The sequence below is a fragment of the Camelus bactrianus genome, chromosome X, assembly GCF_048773025.1.
Source record: "Camelus bactrianus isolate YW-2024 breed Bactrian camel chromosome X, ASM4877302v1, whole genome shotgun sequence".
NCBI classification, from domain to species: domain Eukaryota; kingdom Metazoa; phylum Chordata; class Mammalia; order Artiodactyla; family Camelidae; genus Camelus; species Camelus bactrianus.
This window is the reverse complement of record NC_133575.1, coordinates 62,372,530-62,386,126: the sequence shown is the minus strand read 5'-3', so window position 1 is coordinate 62,386,126 and position 13,597 is coordinate 62,372,530. Positions and strand designations below refer to the sequence as shown.

General features: G+C 31.9%; 1 protein-coding gene across 9 annotated transcripts in view; it reads left to right on the top strand.

Annotated features, from left to right (window-relative positions):
* The window catches only part of ATRX (ATRX chromatin remodeler), a 228,239-nt gene that overhangs the window by 98,749 nt on the left and 115,893 nt on the right, over window positions 1-13,597 (top strand). For all 9 annotated transcript variants that reach the window (XM_045513405.2, XM_010950601.3, XM_045513404.2 and 6 more), the window contains 3 exons: window positions 4,228-4,321; window positions 9,088-9,190; window positions 10,528-10,746. In XM_045513405.2, the coding sequence (XP_045369361.1) occupies window positions 4,228-4,321; window positions 9,088-9,190; window positions 10,528-10,746 (416 nt within the window). The remainder of the gene's footprint in view (window positions 1-4,227; window positions 4,322-9,087; window positions 9,191-10,527; window positions 10,747-13,597) is intronic.

The following is a 13,597-nucleotide window of genomic DNA, read 5'->3' as shown; positions in this document are numbered from 1 at the left end:
CTTGTAAGCCTGTGTTTCTCAAACTGAAGTACTTGGCAGTGGACTCAGATAGGTACATGAGGCTATAGAGTAAACATGGTACATCTGTTTGGTGTGTTCATTTTACTTGAGAGTTGAGGGAGAGCATTCTTCAATTAAATAATCATTTATTGGGCAGTTAAATGTGAAATTTGCTTGAGAATTTTGGTTAACAAATTCAAAGAAAGTTTTTTCTTCTTTGGGGTAGAGTCTGAAGACTTTAGTGCCCAACTCCCAGAGGGTAGATTAGCTCTTCCTTACCACTAGGAATACAAAAGCATTTTTGGAAGTGTCTGAGAAATGCAATAGGCTCTATAGGCTGGAGAGCCATTGAAAGATTTTTAAATTTTTTTTTAATTTTAAGAACTATTTTTATATTATTGCAATATTGAGATCTAATTCACAAACCATATAGTTTATCTGTTTAGAGTACAGTTGTTTTTAATATATTCACAGAGGAGTGCCACCATTTTTTAAAAAACTTTTTATTTAAGATATACATACGGAGAAGTGAGTATTTCATAATTGGACAGCTTGATGAACATGTATGGCACCTAGATAAAGGCACAGGATATATTCATTACTAGCACTCAAGAATCACAACTTCAACACAACCGCTCATTTTCCCATTGAAACATTTCAACCAAGGATGAAATGTGGTCAGATTAGTTGTCTGTGAGACTGTGAGCATTGAATCTTATTTGAAAGTTATTGCTATAGTTGATGCCAAATGTGATTGTCATGGTATATGTGTAATATAATAGTGGGATTACCCAATGAAGCTGTAATGTGCAACTGGAGGGCTAAGGAGAGAATCTTGGAATCCTGAACATTAAAAGAGTTATCGAGCAACAGTTATCCATTAAGGAAGAAGAGGAGGGTTTCCCTGGCCCCCACATATACTTAATATGTCACGGATATTTTCATGTTAATAAATAAATACTAGTACCTCATTTTGTGAAGGCTTATCTCATAAATTTCTTTGCAGCATGACTGCAGGCTGGTCTTTTAGATTCTGTAAAGGAGCTGAGCAATTTAACATGTTACGTAACAATGTGAATTCCCAAGCGTCTTCAACAAAAGAAGAAATATTTTGCCTCTGAGGCTTAGCTCAGGGTATAGAATCCTTTAGTAGGCCAAATGCATTTGAAATTTTTATTGAAACCCAAGTTTTCTGTGACCTATGTTTCCACTGTTTTCTCTTCTCTGAGTAGTACCCACATGTTCTGTGTGTGTGTGTGTGTATTTGTTCATATGTGTAGAAGGGAGTAAACTAAAATCCCATCATATTTGTGTTTCTAATATGAATTGTGATCATAGTGATTGATACTACATTTGGAGTTGAACGATTTTCCAAGTTTTGCAAACTCTGGTGTCCCTATATTGTCTGGAAACTTAAGTTGTACAATGAGGAGAAATCAGAAACAGATAGCTTAATCAAATGTAGCGTGTGAACTTTAATTTTCACCTAAATTTGAAAAAAGTTACAAAGGTTATATTGATGATAATAAAAAAATGAAATTATTGCCTTTATAGTAGATGATATTAAGTTGGTATTTCCTGAAGTCTAATAATGAGATTTAGGTATGTAAGATAGTATTCTTATGCTTAAAGATTAAGTGTCATGATACCTGCACTCAGTTTCAAATGGTTCAGCGCAAAAAAGTGTATGTGTATGTTCAGAGAGAAATAAAGGAAATGTGGTAAACAGTTAATAAGTGAATTTAGGAGAAGGGATACAAGTGTTCACTCAACAATTCTTTCAAATTTTTGATTGGTTTGAAAGGTACAAAATCAAATGTTTGATGAAAAATTAATACTTAAAAGTCTTAAAATTGTATTTCACAGGATTTGCATGTGCATGCATGTGGATATATGTTCTCCCAAATTTCCAGTTACTTGACGTTTCTCTTTTATTATTTTTTGTTTTTTTTATTGTGGTACAATATACATAACAAAATTTTAACCATTTTTAAGTGTGCAATTCAGTGGCATTAATTTATTTACATTGTTGTGCAACCATCAACACTGTCTCCAGAATTGTTTCATCATCCCCAACTGAAACTCACTAAACAATCACTCATCGTTTCTCTCTTCCCACATAGCAAGGCTTTATGTTGTTTATGCTTGCCTATGTTTTTTTAGATAGAACAGACCTTTGATTCTGATGTCAGCTCATGAGATGTATTCTAAAAATTTCTTATCTTGAAATAATTTTAGATTTATAAAAATGTTGCAGAAATAGTAGAGTTCTTGTATACCTTTCACCCAGATTCCCTAATTTAACACCTTATACTTACTATAATATGATAATCAAAATCAGGAAATTAACATTCATGCAATACTATTAACTAAACCAGGGGTTGGCAAACTACACCTTTAGGCTAAATCTGATCTTCTGCCGGTTTTGTAAATACAGTTTTATTGGAACACAGTCATATTTATTCAGTTACTGCTTTCCTGTGTTTACAATGACAAAGTTGGGTAGAGATGAGTGATTGCAAGAGACCATGTAGCCTGCAATGTTGAAAGTACTAACCATCAGACCTCTGACCTCTTTTGTAAACTATAGATCTTATTTGATCATTACTTTTCCCACTAATGTTCTTTTTCTGCCCTGGAATCCAATCTAGGATCCCACATTGCATTCAGTTGTTATATCTCCTTAATGTACTCCAATCTGTAATAGTTTGTCTTTTTTTTCATGACCTTGACACTTTTGAAGAATATTGATCAGTTATTTTCTAGATTGTCCATCTGTATATATTTGTCTAGTGTTTTCTCATGATTAGATTGAAGTTTTTACACATTTTGACAAGAATGCCACAAAAGTGATACTCAGTCTTTCTTGCTGTATCATACCAAGAGTATATGATAATATGTCCTATTACTGATAGTGTTAACCTGATTACTTGATTAAGTTTGTGTCTGCTGGGTTTTCCCACTGTTAAAAATAAGTATTTTTCAGTTCATATTTAATGAATAGCTTGTGGGGAGATACATTGAAACAATGCAGATACCCTGTTTCTCATCATACTTAATGTCCATTTTAGCATCCATCTTGCCTGAGCAGTTTTTACTGTGATGTTTGTCTAGTGGTGATTTTATATTTCTTTTATTACATCTACATTTAGTAATTGTAAAGAAGAGCTCTTTCCATTTATTTATTTATTAATTTATTTATCCCATTACTTATATTAATATGGACTTATAACATATTTTTATTTTATTCTATGAGTTATAATCCAGTTTATTTTGTTGCTCAAATTGTTCCAGCTTTGGTTATTGGGAACTCCTTCAAGTTGGATCATGAGTCATTTGATTATGTCCCTATCGTTTTTTGAGCACTGCTTTACTTTCTGGCACCACAAGATATTCCAGGCTCATCCTGTATTTTCCCTGCCCAGTTTCCTCTGGCCAGAAAGATAGGTGTCTTCTCCTGGGGTTTTAGATGCCTGTGTCATAGTGGCAATTTTGGTATAGAAAAATAAAATTTTGGAGAGAAAAAAATAAAATTGAAGATTCACCTTTTATTATCATGATATGCAGTGCTCAGCTTCTTTTTCCCAGTGCTATGATTAGAAATGGGGTTCTCCCAGAGTTTTGCTATCAGCACCCTCTGCATAGTTGTGGAATTCAGCCTGTCTTTCTGTCAAAAACCAGGAAAGAAAGGAGGAAAAAACCCCATGACATTCATAACCACCACCCCCTCAACCCCCCTTCAATTTTATAGGGATCATTATTTAAGTTTTGATGTCAGCCCCCAGTCTTTCTGCTGTTGTTTCCCTTTCAGAGTCCTTAGGTTGTTTCTTTATGTATTCTGTCTATAGTTTTTTGTTGTCATAAATGGCAGAGAGTCTGTAATTGCCTTTATTCCACCTTGGCCAGCCAACTTTGCTTGTTTTGAATAACCAGAGTTCTTTTATTGACAGGTAAATTCTCGTTTTGTCAATTTGCATACAATTAATACTTACATTTTAATAAAGAAATATAGTTTTAGAACCATAGTTGGAATTCATTTGAATTCTTTATAAATACCATTTGAATCATTAACTGGTCTAATCTATGTGATGTAATATCTGTTAATGTATGTACTACACATATTCCCATAGTGCTTGAAGTTTTAACGTGAAGTTATTGACAAATTAAGTGAATTGAATTTCTATTAGGAAGTATTTAATAACTTTTAATACATATTTTTAATTCAAGTGAGCAGTGAAGATTCTGAAGATTCTGATTTTCAGGAATCAGGAGTTAGTGAAGAAGTTAGTGAATCTGAAGATGAGCAACGGCCCAGAACAAGGTAAATACATTGTTTTTTCAAAAATTTTAGAAATTAATCTGAATAACCATGCTTCAGTTTATTTGTAGAAAGTTTGCTGTTACTAATTTAACATTTTGATTTGAAACTAATTATTAAAATTATTAATTAAAATAGTATATATAAAAATATATGTAACAACATACTACGTATAGTTGAATTGTATGTTCTAAACTAAATTGTATAGTGGGCTTTCAGAGTGAAAAACACTCTTGACTGTATTTTGTTGTTGTTGGGGAAGTTGTAGTGTAATAGGGAAGAGACTCTTATCGACAAACCACCTCAATCTAACTCCTGGTTTTACTACTTTCTATTTGTATAAATACTCTGTGCTTCAGTTTCATCATCTGTAAAATGGGAGATTACTACTATCTACCTTATTGATTATTGTGAGCATTAATTGAGATGGTTCATGTAAAGTGCTTACAATAGTGCCTATTTGGTAAAGAGTAAGTGCTCCATGAATGCTAATTATTGGTCTTAGTATTACTACTAGTATTATAGTAATTAATATATGCTTGTTCTCTCAATACACATAGGTACTGGTCTAGATTACTAGTTATTTAAAATTTTACTTCCTTCTTAGCATAGTATTTTAAATAATACTAACCATTCTAAGAAATTTTTTATTTTCTCCAGAATAATATGATACTTCTGTTGATTTATCAATTTGTGTTTGTGTGAGTATGCATATGTATGCCTATGTAGGTGTCTGCACTGGTAAATTTTTAAAACATTTGAAGTTTTTAAGATTAGTATTTACCAGGTTGTGTCTGGAATATAGCAATATACTGTACTTTAGGGAAATACAAAATAACAACAGGATACAATAAGAATTTAAAAAACTGAGCTGGAATACACGTAACACAAATTTTACCAGTTTATAGTATAGAATACCATGGTTTTTAGAATATTCACAAAGTTGTGCATCTACCACCACTATCTAGTTTAAGAACATTTTCATCACCCCAGAAAGAAACCCGTACCCCTTAGCAGTCATTTTGCATTCTTCCTGCTTCTTATCCCCTGGCAAAAACTTATCTGCTTTGTGTATGGATTTGCCTGTTCTGGACATTTCATATGAATAGATTCATACAGTATGTGTCTTTTTTCTGAATGGCTTCTTTCAGTTAGCATAATGTTTTCTGTGTTTATCCATTCTGTAGCTTGTATCAGCATTTTATTCCCTTCTAAATTATTTATCATACATATACATACATATATTCCTTTTCATATTCTTTTTCATTATAGGTTACTACTAAATTATTTTTAATGGTGGGAAAATATATATAAAACTTACCATCTTATCCATTAAGTGTACACAAATAGTGTTATGCACATTCACATTGTTCTGCAACCAATCTCCATAATTTTATCTTGTAAAACTGAAACTATTTATACATTAAACAATAACTCCCTATTCTCCTTCCCCCCAGCCCCTGGTAACTACCATTCTACTTTCTGTTTCTATGAATTTGACTACTGTAGGTACCTCATATAAGTGGAATCATACAGTATTTGTCTTTTTTGTGACTAACTTATTTCACTTGGTACAGTGTCCTCAGGCTTCCATGTTGGAGCATGTATCAGAATTTCTTTCTTTTTTAAGGCTGAATAATGCTCTATTGTCAGTATGCACCATATTTTGTTTATCCTTTCATTCATTGATGAACTCTTGGGTGGCTTCTACCTTTTGGCTATTGTGAATAATGAACATGGGTGTGTATATATCTTTTCAAGTTCCTGATTTCAATTCTTTTGGTTATATATCCAGAAGTGAAATTGCTGGTTCTTATAGTAATTCTATGTTTAACTCTGAGAAACTGCCACACTGTTTCTCATAGGAGCTGCACCATTTTACATTCTCACCAACAGTATATAAGTTTTCTACTTTATCTGCATCCTCACCAAAGCTTGTTATTTTCTAGGGTATTTTTTCAATACTAATCATCGTAATGAGTGTGAAGTGTGGTGTCTCGTGGCTTGAATTTGTATTTTACCTAATGGTTAGTGATATTGAGTATCTTTTCATGTGCTTTCATGTGAGTTAGATGAGACAGAATCCTGTCTCTTGGGCAGCCCCTAGACAAGCCAGAACGTTGCAAGCAAGTTCCACTCTTCCTTCCTGTGGAAGAGCTGGAAATTGGGCAGCTTTCTCCTGACCTTGTTGAGCTGAGCAGGGAAAGGGATGGGGCCAATTTGAGCAGAAATGCTATGAAATTTCCTCTCATTTTTAAGTGTAACTCATGGTTAGATGTTCACTTGTTTGCTGCAGGTTCTTAACTGGTTTCTAGAGTTCTCACATAGTTGGTTTTGGTTTTGGTTTTGGGTTTTTTGTTTGTTTGTTTTTTGCCATATGTTGTTTATTTTGTGTTTCTGTGGGAGAACAAGAGCCTGAAACTTACTCATCCACCATCTTACTGAGGTTACCTGGCTACTCCATTACTTTCAGTGGCTGAATAATATTCCATTGTATGGATAATACCACATTTTGTTTATCCATTTATCTGTTGATGGACATTAGGATTATTTCCACTTTTTGGCTGTTATGACTAATACAGTTATGAACATTTGTATACGATGTTTACACAGTATGCTGTTTTCATATTTGTTCATAGGAACAGTATCCATGAGTGGAATTGTTTGGTCATAGTCATATGGTAACACTGTGCTTAACTTTTTAAGGAACTGCCAAAATGTTTTCCACAGTGGTACACCATTTTACATTCCTACCAGCAATGTACCAAGCTTCCAATTTCACTATATCCTTACCAAAATGTACCATTTTTGTTCTTTTGGTTATAGACAACCTAGGGGGTATGCAGTGGCGGCATCTCATTGTGATTTTGATTTGCTTTCGTCAAATAACTAATGATGTTGAGCATTGTTTCATGTGCTTACTGACCATTTGTCTATCTTCTTCGGAGAAACATCTATCATAATTATTTTCCCAATTTTTAATTTAGTTGTCTTTTTATTGTTGATTGGTAATAGTTCTTTTTATATTTTGAATACAAGACCCACAGCAGATGTATGATTTGCAGATAGTTTCTTCTGTTCTGTGGGTTATCTTTGCACTTTCTTGACAGTATCCATTTATACACAAAAGTTTTTAAATTTGATGAGTCAAATTTATCTGGTTTTTTTTCTTTGATTGCTTGTGCTTCTGGTGCCACATCTGAGAATCTAATCCAAGGTCACAAAGATTTATGGCTTTGTTTGCTTTGACAAGTTTTATAGTTTTAGCTCTTATACCTAGGATTTTGACTCTTTTCCCCCTATAATCTCCATGAAATTTTATTTAAGAAAGCTTCTTGGGGGAGAGTATAGTTTAGTGGTATAGAACCTGCTTAGCATGCACAAGGTCCTGGGTTCAATCCCTAGTACCTCCATTTAAAAAAATAAATAAACTTAATTACCTCCCCCCTACAGAAAAAAAGCTTCTAGTTTTGTATATTTAGATGGTTCTCAGTATTTTCTACTATAAATACTACTGTCATGAAATATTTACATATTCCATGTAGAGTTACAGTAATATATTTATTACACTATTATGTAATATACATAAAATATACACACGTATACATTCATGTATATGCGTGTGTGTGTATTCACACACTTGTCTGATTATTTCCTTAGAGTAAATTTCTGAAAGTGACATTGTTGGGTCAAAGTTGTGCAGTTTTAAGGCTTGTCATACATATTTTCATACTGTATGAAAATTCATAAATTTTTCTTCCCCTAGCAGAATATGTAAGTAACCATTCCTTTACTCTTTTAACAATAAAAAAAATGAGCAGCCTGTTAGATAGAACATATAAGGGGAGGGTATAGCTCAAGTGGTAGAACATGTGCTTAGCATGCATGAGGTCCTAGGTTTGATCCCCAGTACCTCCTCCAAGAATAAATAAATAAAGTTAATTACCTCCCCCCAACAACAACAACAAAAAAAACACAAAAAACAAAAAAGAACATATATCTTAGGGAAACTATGATTCATACAGAGTTAATGTTTTACATGGTGCAAGATAGGGGTTCAACTTCATCCTTTTGCATGTAGATAACCAGTTGTCTCATCACCACTTGTTGAAAAGACTGGCCTGTTGAATTGTCTTGATACCCTTGTGGAAAATCAATTGACCATAAATATAAAGTTCTCTCTTCTTTTTTTTTTTTTTTTTGCATTTTTTTTCTTTTTTTTTGTTAATGGAGGTACTGGGTACCTCTGTTCCCCTAAAGTTTTATTTCTGAACTCTCATTTCTCTTCCATTGATCTGTATGTCTATCCTTTATGCCAGGAACATACTGTATAGATTAGTGTAATTTTGTATACCAATTTCTAAGTGCAGAAGTACTTTTCTCACCAAAAGTTGTTGTTACTGGTTTCTTTTTTAAATTTATATGAGCTGATATGAAGAGAATAGTGTCTAACTTTTATAATCTGCTTTGTTTTTTTTAAGAGGTGGTGAATATTTTTCATGTGTATTTTGGCCATTTATATTTCTAAAGGCCCTCCATCCATCTTATTACTCATATGCTAAACCTCCCCCTCTGAATAACTTAAAATGTTGATCAGTGGATTTCAAATTAAGGGTTATCCTTTTGAACCTACTGAAGTTTTTTTTTGCTTTTTGTTTTCCTTTATCTTTTTGGGGGAATGCAAACAAAAACAGTTCTGAAATAGTACATAATTCATTTAAGGAAATGCATCATGAAATATTTTATTTTGCATTTTAAATCTTCTTTAGGTCTGCAAAGAAAGCAGAGTTGGAAGAAAATCAGCGAAGTTATAAACAGAAAAAGAAAAGGAGACGCATTAAGGTTCAAGAAGATTCATCCAGTGAAAACAAGGTAATACTGAGATTTACCATGTGCTTGAATTATAACTGTTACAGTAGATCATAGTAAAATATGTTATTACCGCTTCTGTATTCTGTTCATTAGTTGAATTTTACTGATTTATTTACATTTTACAGTTTTGTAGATTGATTTATTGAATGTATAAATATGCAGAAGTATTAACTTTGATGTATTATCATTCTTTTTCTGTTTCTTAACTAAATCTAATGGAAATTTTAAGCTATGCTGATTCATTATCTGCATTCTTAGGGCTACAGAATTGATGTGCTGTCTGAAGACATAAAACATAACTCATGTGAATAAATTTCTTTTAGCAGTTAAGTTAGTCAATTTAAGCTTCTTGTATATAAGCAAAATTATATAGAGTACAAGTCCTCCTCTGTAATGGTTTATTCTGTCCATCCTGTTCTCTTTTGCAGGGGTTCATTTTTTAAAAATGAACAATTTTAAAAATGTACAATTCAGTGGCCTTAATTACATTCATAATTGGAAACTCTGTACACATTAAACAGTAGCTCCCCTTTCCCGCCTACTTCCAGCCCCTTATAACCTCTACTTCTAATTTCTATTCCTGTGAATTTGCCTTTTTTAGGTGCATCGTATAAATGGAGTCACATAATATTTACCCTTTTATGCCTGGCTTATTTCACTGACATAACGTTTTCAGGGTTCATCCATGTTGTAGCATGTATCAGAGTTTCCTTTCTTTTTAATGCTGGATAATGTTCCATTGTATGTATATATTACATTGTGTTCATCCGTTCATCTCTTGATGGACATTTGGGTTTTTCTACCTTTGGCTATTTTGAATAATGCTACTGTGAATGCGGGTGTACAAATATCCGTTTGAGTTCCTACTTTTAATTCTTTTGGTTATAATTGGAGAAGTGGAATTGCTGATCATATGGTAATTCTGTTTAACTTTTTGAAGAACTGTCACACTTTTCCCAATGCACCAGGGCTTCAGATATTTTGAAATTCTCACCAACACTTATTATTTTCTGTTTTTTCAAAATAATCATCCTAATGGGTGTGAGGTAGTATCTAATTAGTGGTTTTGATTTAAATTTCCCTAATGACAAGTGATGTTGAACATCTTTCATGTGCTTATTGTACATTTCTATGTTTTATTTGGAGAATATCTGTTCCAATCCTTTGTACCCCTTTCAGGGTTTTTTTTTTAAACACTCTGTTTTATTGAAAAGTATAATTCTGAAGCTTTTCAGTATATTTTGTTCCATCTTTTTTGGTATATTAATTATTGGAATATGAAATGGATAAATTAGACAGCTTTGTAGTATTTACCTTTGATCATTTAAATTCCATAGAGTAATTCTGAAGAAGATGATAAAGAAGAAGATGAAGATGAAGAGGAAGAAGAAGATGAAAATGATGATTCTAAGTCTCCTGGAAAAGGCAGAAAGAAAATTCGAAAGATTCTTAAAGATGATAAACTGAGAACAGAAACACAGAATGCTCTTAAGGAGGAGGAAGAGAGGCGAAAACGTATCGCTGAGAGGGAGCGTGAGCGAGAGAAATTGAGAGAAGTAAACTAATTTTTATTTAGAATTTCTTTTTAATATATGACATTCATAGATTCATAGATATATTTCAAGAATAGGGTATTGTAATCAACCACAGATTTTTAGTTACAGTTACTTTTCCCTGTTTGCAGTATATTATGCAACTTTAAAATCTTCATTAGGCTATAGTAATATAATTAGGTGCATGGAAAGAGTTGGGATTCTCGAATGATCACCAGAGTGTTTTATTTGGGGAAGAAAAGTGTTAAAAAAGTATTGCTTAAATCCATAAAGGATTTTAAGTTTTTGAAAAAACTTTTTCTTGTAAAAAATTAATCAAATGTACTGGTGGAAGGAATGTTACTATAAATCTCTATGTATCCATTACACAGTTTCAACAAATACCAACACATGGACAGTCTTGTGTCTTCTGTTCTTTAATCTTCAGATTATTTTGGAGAAGGCTCAGTAATCATATCATTTCATCTATATATAGTTCAGAGTATACTGTTGAAAGATAAGGACCTTTTAAACATTACCACAGTACCATCATTACACTTAAAAATTAATAGTAATTTCGTATCATCAAATATCTAGTTAATAGTCAAATTCATTCACTTTTCTCACAAACATAGTAGTGATTTTTAAAAATAGTTGGTGTGAATCAGGATCCTAAGAATGTCTTACTACATATGTGTTGCATTTGGATACTTATGTTTGTATTTTTCTTTAAGCCAATACCATACTGTCTTAATTACTGTAACCTTATATTAAGTCTTGAAATTAGATACTGTAACTCCTACAATTTTGTTCTACTTTTTCAGAATTGTTTTGGCTATTCTCAGTTATTTGCATTTCCATATAAGTTTTAGTATCATCTTGTTAATTTTTACAAGACTCCTCCTGGAACTATTATTGGGATTGTGTTAAATCTTGAGATCACTGACATCTTAACAGTATTCTGTCTTCTGTTACATAAATATAGTATATTTCTCCATTTATTTAGTTATCCTTTTATTTCTCTTAGCAATGTTTTATGGCTTTCATTGTATAAACCTAGCACATATTTTTCTTAATTTATCCCTAGAAATTTATGTTTTCTGATATCATAGTAAATGAAATTTTAGGTGATTTAATGACCTCGTGTTCTGTGACCTTGCTGAATTCTCTTACTAATTCTAGTAACTTTTTTGGGGTAGATTCTTTGGTAGATTTTCTACATATACAATCATGTTGTCTATATGAAAACCATTTTATAAATTTCTTTCAAAATTATAGTTTATTTCTTTTTTAAATTATAAATGGGTGGTTAAATTCTTTAAATTCTTTTAAATGTATCTGTTGGAGTGACCTAGAAAAATAGTCTTGCATTGCTAGAATAAGCCTTGATTGGTCATAGTATATTACTCTTTTTCTATATTGTTGTATTTCTCTTGCTGTATTATTTCAGCAGGAGTTTTATTTCAATTTTAAGTAGGCATGTTAGTTTGTAAATTCCTTTTCTCATAGTATCTTTCTGGTTTTGCTATCACAGTAATACTGTTCTCATATAAAGTGAGTAGGGAGGTGCTCTATCTCATCTGTCATCTTAAAGCATGTTTGTAGGATAGATACTTCATTCTTAAATGTTTAATAGAATTCTCCAGTGGAGCTACAGGTCTGGAGTTTTCTGAGTTTTTAAAAAAATTTTAAGCATATTTAGTTTGATAAATGTAGGGCTTTTTAGACTGTTTCTCCTTAGATCTGATTTGGTAAAATTTGTCCATTTCATTTAAATAGTTATATTTGTTGGTGAAATGTGTTGATACTATTCCCTTATTAAGTTTTTTTGTGGGCCTTGTCATGACATCTCATCTTTCATTTCTGCTGATAATTTGTGCCTTTTTTTTTGTCATGATTAGTCTCTGGAGATTTGGCAATTTTCAGCTTTGGATTTTTTGATTTTCTCTATTTCACTTTTTCAAATTTCATTGATTTCTACTCTATTTTTATTTTATTCACCTTTCTTTGGTTTTAATTTGCTCTTTTTCTAGCTACATAAGGTGGATTCTAGCTATTTTTTTAATATATAATTTAAAGGTGTAAAATTCCCCACTGTGCATACTGTTTTAAATACTGCATTGTATGAATTTTGATACTGTGTGTTTCACTTCTACTTTGTTCAGAATCTTTTCTAATTTAATTTATGACCCAGAAAATGATCTTTCTTTCTGGATATTCCATGTATACATCCTGCTGTTGTTGGGTGAAAATAGTCTATAAATTTCAGCTAGGTTATGTTGGTTGATTATATTCATTGATTATATATACTATATCCTTAATAATATTCTGTCTAATGTAGAGAGAGCATTGTTGAGGTCTCCAAGGTCATAATCGTTGATTTGTCATTTTCTTTTTGTAGTTCTGTCCAGTTTTTTTATTTCAATAGGTTGAAGCTCTGTTGTTAGGTACATGTACATGTAGGATTATGATATCTTTCTAGTGAATTGACCCATTATCAGTAAGTAACCTCGCTTTTTTATCTCTGATAATTTTACTTCATCTGAAATCTCTTCTATATGATAATAATATAGTCACATCATTTTCTTTTCAAGCATTTTACCATGAGAAGTTCCAGCATACAACAAGATTGACATAATTTCAGTGATTTCTAATAAACTCATGTCCTACATTGTTCTGTTGATATTTTACTGTACTTCATTTATCACGTTCTTATTTCTCTAATAATATCTCTTATCCATCATATTTTTATGCATTTCAGTGTTCATTGCAGACATCATTTCACTTAACCCAAATGCTTTAGCATGTATATGTTTAGTTAGCATTCATATTTATTTACAAGTTTTTCTTTTTATGTAAAATTTATATACAGTGA